The following is a 12,575-nucleotide window of genomic DNA, read 5'->3' on the forward strand; positions in this document are numbered from 1 at the left end:
ATCAAGAAAGTGAAAGCACACCCCTTCAAAGGGGGGAAGTATTTGCAAATCATGTATCTGATAAGGGACTTCTGAAAGGAATATATAACTTACAACTTGATAATAAAGACAAATAGCCAAAAGAAAAAATGGACAAATAATCTGACTCGACATTTCCCCAAAGAAAGCATACAAGTGGACAATGAACACATGAAACAGAATCATTACCATTCATCGTTAAAAATGTGTAAGTAAAATCACTAGGAAATACAACTTCACACTCACCTAGCTGACTATAATCAAGACAAATAATGGAAAGTGTCAAGAAAGTGGAGAATCCAAGCTGATAGTGGTAAATTAATTTGGGTAGAGATAGCAAGAGTGATGACACAATGTAACCAAGATCACTGAACTGTACATGTATAAGTTGTGAATGTGTGTATGATTTGCTGTGTCTATATTTTCTCCAGAACCCCTGGTGGTGAAGCAGAAAAATAAATATTTTTAAAAAGAATTAGAAAAAAGAAAAGAATGTGGAGAAAATGGAACCTTCATGCATGAACACATGTGAAGGGAAAGGATGGTAAGAGTGAGGGGTGATTGGCAAGGGGCACAGGATTTATTTGTGGAGTGACAAAAATGTTCTAACATTAATCATGGTGATGGTTGTACAACTCTGTGCATGTACCAAAAACCATAGAATGGGACACATTAAATTGAAGAATTGTTTGCTTTGTGAATTATATGTCAATAAAGATTTCACCAGACACAAAAAGCCTTGAATCATGATATCCAAAAAAATGTTGATGCAAATGTGTACTTACTTTGTCTTATAGTTCTGTGTCAAAGAGATTTCAATCACAAGTGGCCTCACACTCACCAACGTTCTTAACGCTATTCTAAAATCAATCATATCACATGGGTGACTCTGAAATATTAGGTCATCCTTTCTTAGCTGTGTAATAACACTGATGATAAAAGGGACATAAGTACCCTCAGGCAACCACAAGGTCATCTACACTTTGCTTTTTCCACTTGGCATCCACATGCTCTGACTATTCATGTTATGTGTTTACTTTGATGTGTAAGAGTTATATTTTAACTTCTTGATTGATTTCTCCTGGGATATAAGCATGAGCAATGGCATAAGGGAACAGATTTTTTTGAAAGAAAGATATTCATTTAACCAAGATGTCTACAAAATGGATTTCAGTTCTTCTGCTGATACAACTGAGTTGTTACTTTAGCTGTGGAACTTGTGGAAAAGTGCTGGTGTGGCCACCAGAATATAGCCATTGGATGAATATAAAGACAATACTGGATGAACTTATTCAGAGGGGTCATGAGGTGACTGTTCTAACATCTTCAGCTTCCATTCTTTTTGATCTCAGCAAACCATCTGCTATTAAATTTGAAGTTTATCCTACATCTCTTACTAAAGATGATTTTGAGTTTCTTTTCATGAACTTGATCAGGAAATTGACATATGATCTGCCAAAAGATACATTTTGGACACATTTTTCAGCATTACAAGAAACCATTTGGGAATATTCTGACTGCCTTGAAAGGCTTTGTAAAGATGTAGTTTTTAACAAGAAACTTATGATGAAACTACAAGAATCAAGGTTTGATGTCATTCTTGCAGATGCTGTTTTCCCTTGTGGTGAGCTGTTGGCGGAGCTACTTAAAATACCCCTTGTGTATAGTGTCCGGTTCACTTTTGGCTATACAATTGAAAAGTACAGTGGAGGACTTTTATCCCCTCCTTCTTATGTACCTGTTGTTATGTCAGAATTACCTGATCGAATGACATTCATGGAGAGGGTAAAAAATATGATATATGTGCTTTATTTTGACTTTTGGTTCCAGACATTTAATGAGAAGAAGTGGAATCAGTTTTACAGTGAAATACTAGGTAAGTTATGTTTTTAGTTGGTCGAAGGAAGTCCTAACTTTTCCTGTGCCTTTGAAGGTGTGTTTGTGTAAACAAAAAGCCAGAAGAAAAAATTTTTTTGTAAGTAAAAGATGAAATGATCTATCTAACTGACAAATATTTATAGAGAGCCTTCTATTACGGAATCAGTTACAAAAACCCAGTAGCTAATCTCTAGGACAGAGGACTCCCGAGAATCAGAAATGTCCAAATTAAGACACTTGGAATTTCTTTAATCATTTACATACCCATTTTATTGTAGTTTTTATCTTTAAAAAATTCATTTTGTATTTCCATGAATGTCTGGATGAACAGACATGCAGATTGAAGAGTGATACATATTTCTAGTATAACTACGTATGTAGCATTGGGAAAAATACTTGTGTAGCTCAGTTTTGTTATTTATTAACTAGAATATTTTTCCATAGTAACGTCTCAGGATTCCTTCTCAGTTGAAAGATATACTGGCTTTATGCCAGAGTCGAAACTTATAATTTGTTTCTACAATATTTTTTAATCTGCTAGCCAAATAGCCATAATCATAATAATATAATTCTATATAACTTGTGCCTAGTGGACCCTGAGGTTTCTAGGGATTTCACATTTCCTCACTAACTGTTTACAAATCACCTGTCTTACATGTCTCTAATGTTGTGGAGGGGTTGGCATATAAGTTATCAGTCTGAATTTTTTGTAAACTATGTCTCTGTTTAGAAGAATCCACAGTGAGCACACTTATCTTCATAATTTTTTGAAAATTTACGGAATTTACTTGCGTACAGTTCTATTTAATAATGAAATACAGTTCAGCTCTTCACTTGAACTGAATGCCTTAGTTGGTACAAGGAATTGAGCCACACTCACAAAAACCTCAAATTTTAGTTGGGAAACTGAATGTCAAGGACTGGTTTGTTAATTTGTAGAAACTAGACTGAGTACTTCTGGGAAAGGTGTTTCCGTGGCTATGGGAGACTTAATTGATTGGGGAGTTCAAATTCCACTTGTTTGCATCTGTAGACCTGTTACATTTGCAACTTTAGATAATGTAAATACATATTTAATTCTACAGTGGCTTAGGTTTAATAACCGTTTATGGTGGTGGAAGTATTGATGTGACATTAGAGATGTTAAGTCTCCTCTCACACTTTTAAACATCTTTAGCCAACTATTGCAAGCTTCCCTGAGAAGATTGCTTGGACATTCAGGTGTCAATTTTTTCAAGTTTCCTCTACTTTTTGTTTTTTCTTTTCTTTGCAGGAAGACCAACTACATTATCTGAGACAATGGGGAAAGCTGAAATATGGCTCGTTCGAAACTATTGGGATTTTCAATTTCCACGCCCTTTCTTGCCACATTTTCACTTTGTTGGAGGGCTCCACTGCAAACCTGCCAATCCCTTGCCTAAGGTAAACTTATTACACTTGGTTTAGTATTTTCAGTTGAAATGATTCTGCTTTCTTCATTGAGAATGTTTGACTAAGTAAGAAAGATGTGAGAAGTGTGCTAAAGTGAACTACAAATTAGAAATTCAAATATTTCCATGCCACCAGAAGTATCTGAATATCATTACAATGGCAGAAATAAGTGGGATGCCTATGAGACTTTGAGAATAGTCTAATAAATTAAAGCCTTCTTTATTTAGCACATAAGAAAGTATCAGTCATTCACTGAGAGATTATTTTTAGAGTGACGACCATATTCCAGGTAAACTAGTGCTGGTTGGATAGAAACAGAAACTAAACAGACATGGTCCCTGCTCCCTCCCATACCCCACCTCATGCACACACATCTTATATTCCAGTTGGAAAAATAGAACCGAAGCAAATAGTAAACATACAGCATGAAAAGTGTTATAGTAAGGAAAGACCACAATGGTAAGGGAACACCCAGCAGGGATCATACAAAGTAAACCAGAGTCATTGATAATTAAGGTGAAGGGTGTGCAGGAATAGGTAGAGAAGGTGGGGGGAAAAGGAAGACAAAATTAAAGCAGGTATAATAGTAATGGCAGTCCCCAAGATCTCCTAATGAGCAGAAAGAGGAAGTGTAAAGAGGCAGATGATGTGGAAGAACTTAGTTGGATCCAGAAAGAGTTTGAAGCATCTATTAAGGGGATTGGGGAGCCAGTGGAAAGAATTAAGCAAGAGAGAGATATGAGCCAGGTTTCTCTTACAAAAGAGCCCTCAAGATGCAGTTACTGGATTGGATTGTGAAGAACGAAGACTAGAATGGTGGACCTTTTAGGAGATTGTTTCAGGCAATCAGGCACCAGATGATGGGAAACTAGAATGGTCATAGAGTGAACACTATTCCTATGATACTACCAACCTCATATGATTGTTGTAAGAAAATATTCATTAATATATAAAAAACACTCCAAATGCCTCTGGCACAAAGTAATCCAAAAGTGCTATTGGCTACTGTAGTTATTGCTATTTTTGTTACTATTACTAATACTATTAATCATTTCATATGTGTCAGGCACTTTAAATATACTTCTCATTTAATAGGAATTGGTTTTCCAGTAGATCAAAATTATATTCTCTAGCAAAGTCCTAAAGAACAGATATCCTATGATGATTTTAAAAGTGGATGTATACATCTTAGCAAACAGATGAGCAGGTGAAAATGCTTAAATTCTGTTTTAAGGATTTAGGCTCTTCATCTGTTTTATAGCTAAGGGGAAGACCATTCCTAACCATTATAAATGGGTGAATATAAATGGGTGTTCCCAACAATATTTGCAGCCAAAGCCCAGTGTGTTTACTTGCACCCTTAGTTTACAGCATTGGAACCATTCACCATTTGAAGCCTCACAGTTTTACATCTTTGAGAATAAAAGGGATGGTTTAGCCTATCAGAGGAATTGTTTTCTACCGTATACCAACCCTGAAGGAAACCACAGTAAAACTCCCTTTGGGTATTTAAAAAAAAAAAAAAAAAACTCACTCCACGGGATTTCCAAGGATGGGCTAGTGGATTCCAGCTGCTGATCTTTTGTTTAACAGCCATACATTTAGCCATTGCAGCACCACAGCTCCCCTTTGAGTATATGCCGATCTATAGCATAGCTGCGTGATAGAATGAACACAAAAAATGTATCCTGTGCATATAATGAGTATAAAAAAGTTCTGCATACATAACAAAGACTAAAGAATTTCTGCTACTTGTATCTGAAAATTTCCATTAGTCTGAACTTACAAAATAATTCTGTCAGCATATAGGGTAATATTCCTTATGAAGGACAGCAAGAATAGATTTTAAATTACTCCTACACCTTTAAGACATAAATAAAAAGCAAGCATTCTTTATTGCACTAGTATGTAATCTATTAAAAGATCTGTTTTGTCTCTCTTCTTATTGGCAGCAACATGAAACTGAAATCTTCTTCAAGGATTAAAACTCAATAGTTATTTTGAGTGTAAATTGTTTAGACTATATATATAAAATGTCTTTCAAAGGGTGCAAATGCTGCAGTAAGATTAATAACTGTTTCTGCGTTCTAACCTTAAATTTTCCCATTCATATTAAAGGAAAATGAGCGTCTTAGTAGAAGAAGGAAAGACAGGAGGAAAGAGAGGATGAATAATAGTGTGAAAGTTAAAATAAATATTTACAGTGGTTATTATTTACATTGTAGAAACAAGATTTGAATCGAAGTCAATGATGTGAAGACTGTTATCCATTATTATAAAAAGTCCCCCATATCACTTGCTTTTCCATTAATTATTAGACTCTCAGATTATTTGAGTTTTTATCAAGAAAAGAAAGCATTTGGCAAAATGCATCAAACGATATACAAATAATTATAGCCTTTGACGTCATTATATACTTATATGAACCTACACAGACAAAAAAAAAAAAAATAAGTGGTGCAGAATCAATCTGTATGGAAGTGTAATTTATAAAAGTAAACTGACAGTAATTTAAATTCCAACATTTATGAGAGGTTAAATAACTTATGAGTATCCACACTATTGCAATCACTTCATCAAAGAATGCTTGATTACACAAAAACAATCATACAAGATGAGTTGGAAATGAAGAGGCAAATTGTTAAAAAAAATATGAGGCCAAATTTATTATAGAAAAAAGGTATATACAGTGGGATTACAGTTTTCTAAATATATGTCATATGTATACATCAGAAACCCTAGTAGTATAGTGGTTAAGAACTATGGATGCTAACCAAAAGATTGGCAGTTTGCATCTACTAGGCGCTCCTTGGAAACTCTATGGGGCAGTTCTACTCTGTCCTATATGGTGTCTATGAGTGGAATTCACTTTACAGCAACAGGTTTTTTTGTTGTTTTTAAATACATTTCTGCATATGGATAATATAAACACTAGAATGAATGGGAACAGAGTTTAAACACTTTCAGGATGGAATTTATGGGCAAAGCTTACTTTCTCTTTTACATTTTCCATTCTTACCCAAAATGTTTTGCAATGTGTTTGTCTTATTTTTATTCAGATATCACAAAATTTGGAATGAACCAGTACAAGTAAGTGATTAATCTATAAAGAAAAATTTTATTACTATGAAACTATCAGGGTCCGTCTTGTGCAGCAAAGGGAGCACAAGTCAGAATAATTCTCAAACGATTCCAGATGAACAGGTCTTCACCAGAAACTCTATACAGTTCCAAGTGAGCTGCTCAAGTGGGTAACCAGATCCCTCCTGGAGAAAGGCGAGGCGTACCTCTCCCACTGGGGAGAGAGTGCTCTCCCAGGACACAGTGAGATGATAATGAAGGTCTCTTTTAGCCACAGTTCTGCACAGCACATTCAACAGGTACATCGGTTTCATAATATGACTTCAGGTCAAGAAATATCACAAGGAAGAAGCCGAGAAATATGGACATTCTGATATGTAATTACAAATGTGTATTTACGGATTAAAAATGGAAATTTTGTGACTATTTCACAGCAATTCTAAACTCAAAGATTTTTGAATGTTAGAGAATCTTAACCTCTGGGCATTAAATGGTATATTAGAGGAATATTTGGGAAACTACGAGTAAGTTTAAGGTGTGAATAAAGGATTATGTAACTGAGAGAAATATACAATCACCCCCCACCATAACTAATTTTTCATTAGGTTTCACAGTCATGAAGTAAAATACTAATGACTACCAACTGAGAGATCTCTCCAGAAAACCTTCTGGAATAAACACATGTGATTTTGGTAGAACTATAACCAAACAGGTGCAGTCTAGTTGATTCCAACTCATGGTGACCTCATGTGTATCAGAGTAGAACTATGCACCATACAGTTTTCCTTGGCTGATTTTTCAAAAATAGATCACCATGGCTTTCTTTTGGGGCACCTCAAGATGGATTTGAACTTCCAAACATTGGTTGGCAGCCAAGCACAGCAATTATTTGTACTGATCTGGTGCTCCAGTAGAAATAGAACTATATACAATTAAAGCTGAGTTAAGATCCTGCTATTGTGTCTCCTTCCAAGAATATATACTAGTAATTAATAACTGTACGTGAAGAGGAAGTGTCCTTCTCAGTATTGCGTAGCTGCTTAATTTCATTTCGTGCTTATATCACACCCCATCCCCCCCACACACATTTACACAAATATACCTAATAAAGGCCATAGATCTCATATCACACATCGCCTTCCAGAGGAACTGACTGATTAGTGGTGTAAAAAAGCATTTTTTTTATTCTAATAATTTGTCTCTGTCAATGAAAATCCCTGGGTAGCACAAATGGTTCCACCTTGTGTACTAATCAAAAGATTCGCAGTTCCAATCTTCACAGTGGCACCACGGAAGAACGGTCTGGAGATCCCAGTCTGGAGATATGCGTCCTTAAATGTTACTGTGGAAATGGAAATTCTGTGGAGTTCACGAGTCAGAATTGATTCTACAGCAGTGGGTTTGGTTTTAGTTGTCAGTTCTTGATTTTCTCTCTTAAGTTGTTTGTGGCCAAATCTTTAAATGTTGTTCAATGTTTTGTTGCTGTTCCATGATGAAGCAAATGCTATCTTCACAGGAAATAGAAGAGTTTGTCGAGAGCTCTGGAAAACACGGTGTTGTGGTGTTTACTCTTGGGTCAATGGTCACTAACATCACAGAAGAAAGGGCCAATACGATTGCATCAGCCCTTGCCCAGATTCCACAAAAGGTTAGATAATAATGGTGACCAACTACTTCGCTAGTCTGTTCAACTCTGTAAAGGTTCTAATGATTATGGAAATTTTCTGTGACTATTTTGATAGCCCCCCATTTGTTTGTCAGTGTGTCCCTACAGTGGGGCTTGAGTGTTGCTGTGTTGCTGGAAGCTACGCCACTGATATTCAGGTACCAGCAGGGTCACGCGTGGCAGACAGGTTTCAGCTGAGCTTCCAGACTAAGACAGACTAGGAACAAGGATCCAGCAATCTACTTCTGAAAGTCTGGAATAAGTGAACATAAGTTAACTCCCTTCCATGTCATTCAAAAAATAAGAAACAGGTTAAAATGAAATTTAGGAAGTGAGAGCCAGGGTAACACATAGATATGAGAACATAAATATGTATATCATTGGGAATGCACACTGTTTTTTACACTAGGTATATGAGTGCCTGACAATGCCCAGATGCTTGAATTTGTCATCTCTAATCTCAATGTTTTCGGCTACCATGGGAAAAACATCATAATTACTTATTAGAGAATTACCAAGTTCCTTCAACTTTGTGTTGTTTTTTGATATAAAAATAAGTTCCTTCAACCTGAGTATTCCTGCTTACTTCAGTGTTTTAGTAGTTCTGATTTCTAGCATCTCTTGTTCTCATTTCCTCTGTCATAGGAAGGGGTTTGGCTAGGTGACCTTTTCATGTTTACAAAATTCTAACTTGCTATAACTTTTCAGTTCTATTCATGGAATAAAGTATTTTCTTCATCTTCATAGGTGCTGTGGCGATTTGATGGCAAGAAACCAGATACCTTAAGACCCAATACTCGGCTCTACAAGTGGATTCCCCAGAATGACCTTCTTGGTAAGACCAGAAAACAAATAATGAAAATATGGGTAGCAGCTAATCAGACGGATAAAGGTTAAACAGAAAATCAATTCTTGAGCATTTATTATAGAAGAATTTAAAAACTAAAGCATAAGTTCTGTATATTTATTTTCTAGTTCTAGAGGGAAAAAGATGAAATATAATAATTGGCAAGTTATAATACACAGTCATAATCCTTTTGGCCAGAAGTAAAAAAAAAAAAATTTTTTTTTAAATTTATGTATCTATATTTCACATGTAATGATGACTCAAACAAGATTTTTAATAGCCTCCTGTATCATCATCCTAATACTCTCACCTCATACCTATTCTTTCCATTGCTGAAATGGTATTTCAAATGTTTCTGAACGATAAGAGCACCTCCTTTAGAACCAGTGAGCCCCACCCCCATTTTGTATAGGAAAATATCCACAATCTTTATCATGAAGTGATGAAATGTTTCATGATAAAGGATCACCATCCCTTCTTCTGAGTCCAGCACCACCATCATCACACTTCCTCCTGCTTGAACACACCACATATCAGACTGCATCTTTTTTTCTCACTGCTTCTCTAAGACAATATACTCTAATGTGTCCTCTTCTTTTGTTCATTTGTTACTTTTATCTAGAATATCTCCTTCAGCTTGTACACCTGACAATCTTCTATTCACTTTTCATGTGTCCAGGCACACATCATTTCGTTCATGAAGCCCTCATTTACTACTGCAGTAGGCCTAGTTGCTTCCTGCTCAAAGATCTAAAAACAATTTAAATAGAGTTTCATGGGCATGATCATCTGTTTCTTAGAAAACACTGCCTCATTGAGCTCCCTATATTTCCCATTTTATTTCTAAGAATTATAATGAATAATTTTGCTAAATTTCACCACTTCCTAGGTCACCCAAAGACCAAAGCTTTTATAACTCATGGTGGAGCCAATGGCATCTATGAAGCTATCTACCATGGGATCCCTATGGTGGGCATTCCCTTGTTTGCTGATCAACCTGACAATATTGCTCACATGAAGGTCAAGGGGGCAGCAGTAAGTCTGGACATGGACACAATGACAAGTATAGATTTGCTCAATGCTTTGAAGACAGTCATCTATGACCCATTGTGAGTAGTTATAATAGGTTGTTTATTTTTGGCTTGGAGGGCGATGCTGGGGAAATAATATGTAAGAGGTTTGAGGACAATGAGAGGTTTGAGAACAAGGATGAAGTTTTGAAAAAGCCAGTAGGATGATGAGAAGAATTACTGAAGTTGGACCTGGAAGAATTACAAGGTGAGAACAAAGTTGAAAAGGGACCATGAATGTTAAAACAATACGACTCTGCAAGGCCCTGGAACTTTCTCTCAGCATGAGGCTCATTAATTCTTTTAAACTATTCTAAACTGTTTTAAGTAAATCAGCAAGAGACAATCAATCTCAAATTTCTTTTACATTTAATGCTTTCCAAAATGTCTACCCTAATATTTAGATCCCATTACCAGAAATGGTAAACAACAAAAACCAAACCAAACAAACCCATTGCCACGGAGTCGATTCCGACTCATACTGACCCTATAGGACAGAGTAGAACTGCCCCATACTGTTTCCTAGGACAGCCTGGTAGATTGCAACTGCAGGCCTTTTGGTTAGCAGCAGTAGCACTTAACCACCAGGGTTTCGTTAAAAAACTAGGGCTGAAAATGTATGCAATTGAAACCAGGAAAAATGAGGATATCAAACCAAACCCATTGCTGTCATAAATGTATGAAAAGTCTTAGTTCTTTTGGGTGTGATTATTTTGATTATATTTGGAAGAGTTTTAAAATTAAAAAGGAATTGATTTGGAAGATAATCACTGTAATGTGGTGGTTGTTAAGTGTCATCGTTTCCCTTGCAACTTATAGCAATCCTGTGTACAACAGAAAGAAACACTGCCCGGTCCTGCACCATCCCCACAATCATCACTCTGTGAGAGTCCGTTCTTGCAGCCACTGCATAAATTCATCTCGCTGAGGGTCTTCCTGTTTTTTGCTGACCCTCTACCAAACACGACGTCCCGCTCCAGGGACACTTCCCTTCTGATAACATGTGCTAAGTACATGAAAGAAAGACAGTGTCATACTATAGCACTTTGGGATTCAGAGTTCATAAACCATACGCCTTTTTTCAACTCTTCTTGCTTGACCATAATCATTTGCAAAAGAATGAAACAAATATAATTGCAATGCCTCAAAGTGAAATGTTGAGGACTCTCCAGATTCTAAAATAACAAAACTAACAAGAGCAACAACAATAATAATAGCAAACATTTACTGAGAGTCTACTATATGTTAGGGACAATCTAAGTATTCTAAAACGCCGTCCATTATTCTTCACAATAGTCAGATTAAAAAAACACTATCCACATCTAGTTCATTTTAGCAAAGAAACAACTGAGGCACAAAGAGACAACTGGGGCACAAAAAGAATAAATAACTGCAGAAAGCAGACAGCTAGTGAGTTTCAGAATCAGGTTCAAACTGAGGCAATTCGCTTTCACCCTTTTAACCACTCAATGACTGATATAAAGTCAATACCAATTCCTGACCAGCCTTGCCTGGACATGTCCCTGGACCTCATCATGGATCTGCCTCCAATATTCAGATAATGATATTATTTTGAACCTTGTGCACCAGATTCATTGACAATTCCTCACTGGATAATTCAAACTCTGCACACTCAGATGGTGATGTTTTTCTTTTCTTTTAATTTTTTTGTCCTTAAGACTTAGCACTTTCCATTCTCTATCCTAAAAATACATGGCCTACCCCAACTTCTTTCTTTCTTTACATCCTGAAATAATATGCATTCAACAAATTCTAACCCGTATACTAAAATGTCTATCATCATCTCAGAGGAAAATAATGCATTTTTCTTCCCATCTTACGTGGCGCATATTTTTATGACCTTCATGCAAATTTTACTTACTGATCTTTTCTGACTTATTCTCTAAGTTGGTGTCTATTTGAATTTTCTTCAGCTATAAAGAGAATGCTATGAGGTTATCAGCCATTCATCACGATCAGCCTGTTAAGCCCCTGGATCTAGCCGCCTTCTGGATCGAGTTTGTCATGCGCCACAAAGGAGCCAAACACCTTCGCCCAGCCGCCCTCAGCCTCACCTGGTACCAGTACCACTCTTTGGATGTGATTGGGTTTCTACTGGCTTGTGTGGCAATTGTTAGTTTTCTTGTCATAAAATGTTGTTTGTTTGGTTTTCAAAAGTTTTTTAAGACAGGAAAGAAGAAAAAGAGGGAGTAGGCCTCTTTAAGCAAAAGACTAACAGGCATGATAACTGAGAGCATTATATTTCCTTCAACCATTATGGTTCAAGTTGTGGAAAGATTCTGCTCCATATTTTGTAAGAGCTGAGTCTTTTCTGATTTCCGAAGATATGTTACTACTGGTTTATTGTTGTGGTGTTTGTTAATTCTTCCCTAAGGAAGAATAATCTTGAGTGATTTTAAATAAATTTCTACTCAGTATTCCTCTTGAAATAGTTCCAGCCATCAGGTGGATTATATTCAAGGTATCATTCTCATCTGGTAAATTGTGAAAAAATTCTATGTTTGTGATGAGTTATGTACATTTTTATAACCGGAAAACAACATGAAACTCACTGGAACCCACA

The 12,575-nt window shown here is 36.2% G+C and overlaps 1 protein-coding gene across 3 annotated transcripts; it reads left to right on the forward strand.

Annotated features, from left to right (window-relative positions):
* The first annotated feature begins 48 nt into the window (after positions 1–48).
* On the forward strand, positions 49–12,247 carry LOC100671295 (UDP-glucuronosyltransferase 2B4-like). Of its 3 annotated transcripts, none has more exons than XM_003414175.3 (6): positions 49–1,894; positions 3,170–3,318; positions 7,925–8,056; positions 8,822–8,909; positions 9,811–10,030; positions 11,926–12,247. In XM_003414175.3, the coding sequence occupies exons 1-6, from the start codon at positions 1,171–1,173 to the stop codon at positions 12,203–12,205; spliced, it is 1,593 nt and encodes a 530-aa protein (XP_003414223.2). In that variant the 5' UTR covers positions 49–1,170; the 3' UTR covers positions 12,206–12,247. The 3 variants fall into 3 exon arrangements, with proteins under 3 accessions (XP_003414223.2, XP_003414224.2, XP_023409140.2); XM_003414176.3 differs by having other exon boundaries at positions 49–1,642; XM_023553372.2 differs by lacking the exon at positions 7,925–8,056.
* The last annotated feature ends 328 nt before the right edge of the window (positions 12,248–12,575 follow it).

The sequence above is a fragment of the Loxodonta africana genome, chromosome 5, assembly GCF_030014295.1.
Source record: "Loxodonta africana isolate mLoxAfr1 chromosome 5, mLoxAfr1.hap2, whole genome shotgun sequence".
Lineage (NCBI taxonomy): Eukaryota > Metazoa > Chordata > Mammalia > Proboscidea > Elephantidae > Loxodonta > Loxodonta africana.

Coding starts and splice junctions, on each gene's coding strand:
- LOC100671295 (XM_003414175.3), top strand. CDS start 1,171: ATGTCTACAAAATGGATTTCAGTTCTTCTGCTGATACAACTGAGTTGT. Junction 3,319..7,924: donor CTGCCAATCCCTTGCCTAAG/GTAAACTTATTA, acceptor CTATCTTCACAG/GAAATAGAAGAGTTTGTCGA. Junction 10,031..11,925: donor ACAGTCATCTATGACCCATT/GTGAGTAGTTAT, acceptor AATTTTCTTCAG/CTATAAAGAGAATGCTATGA.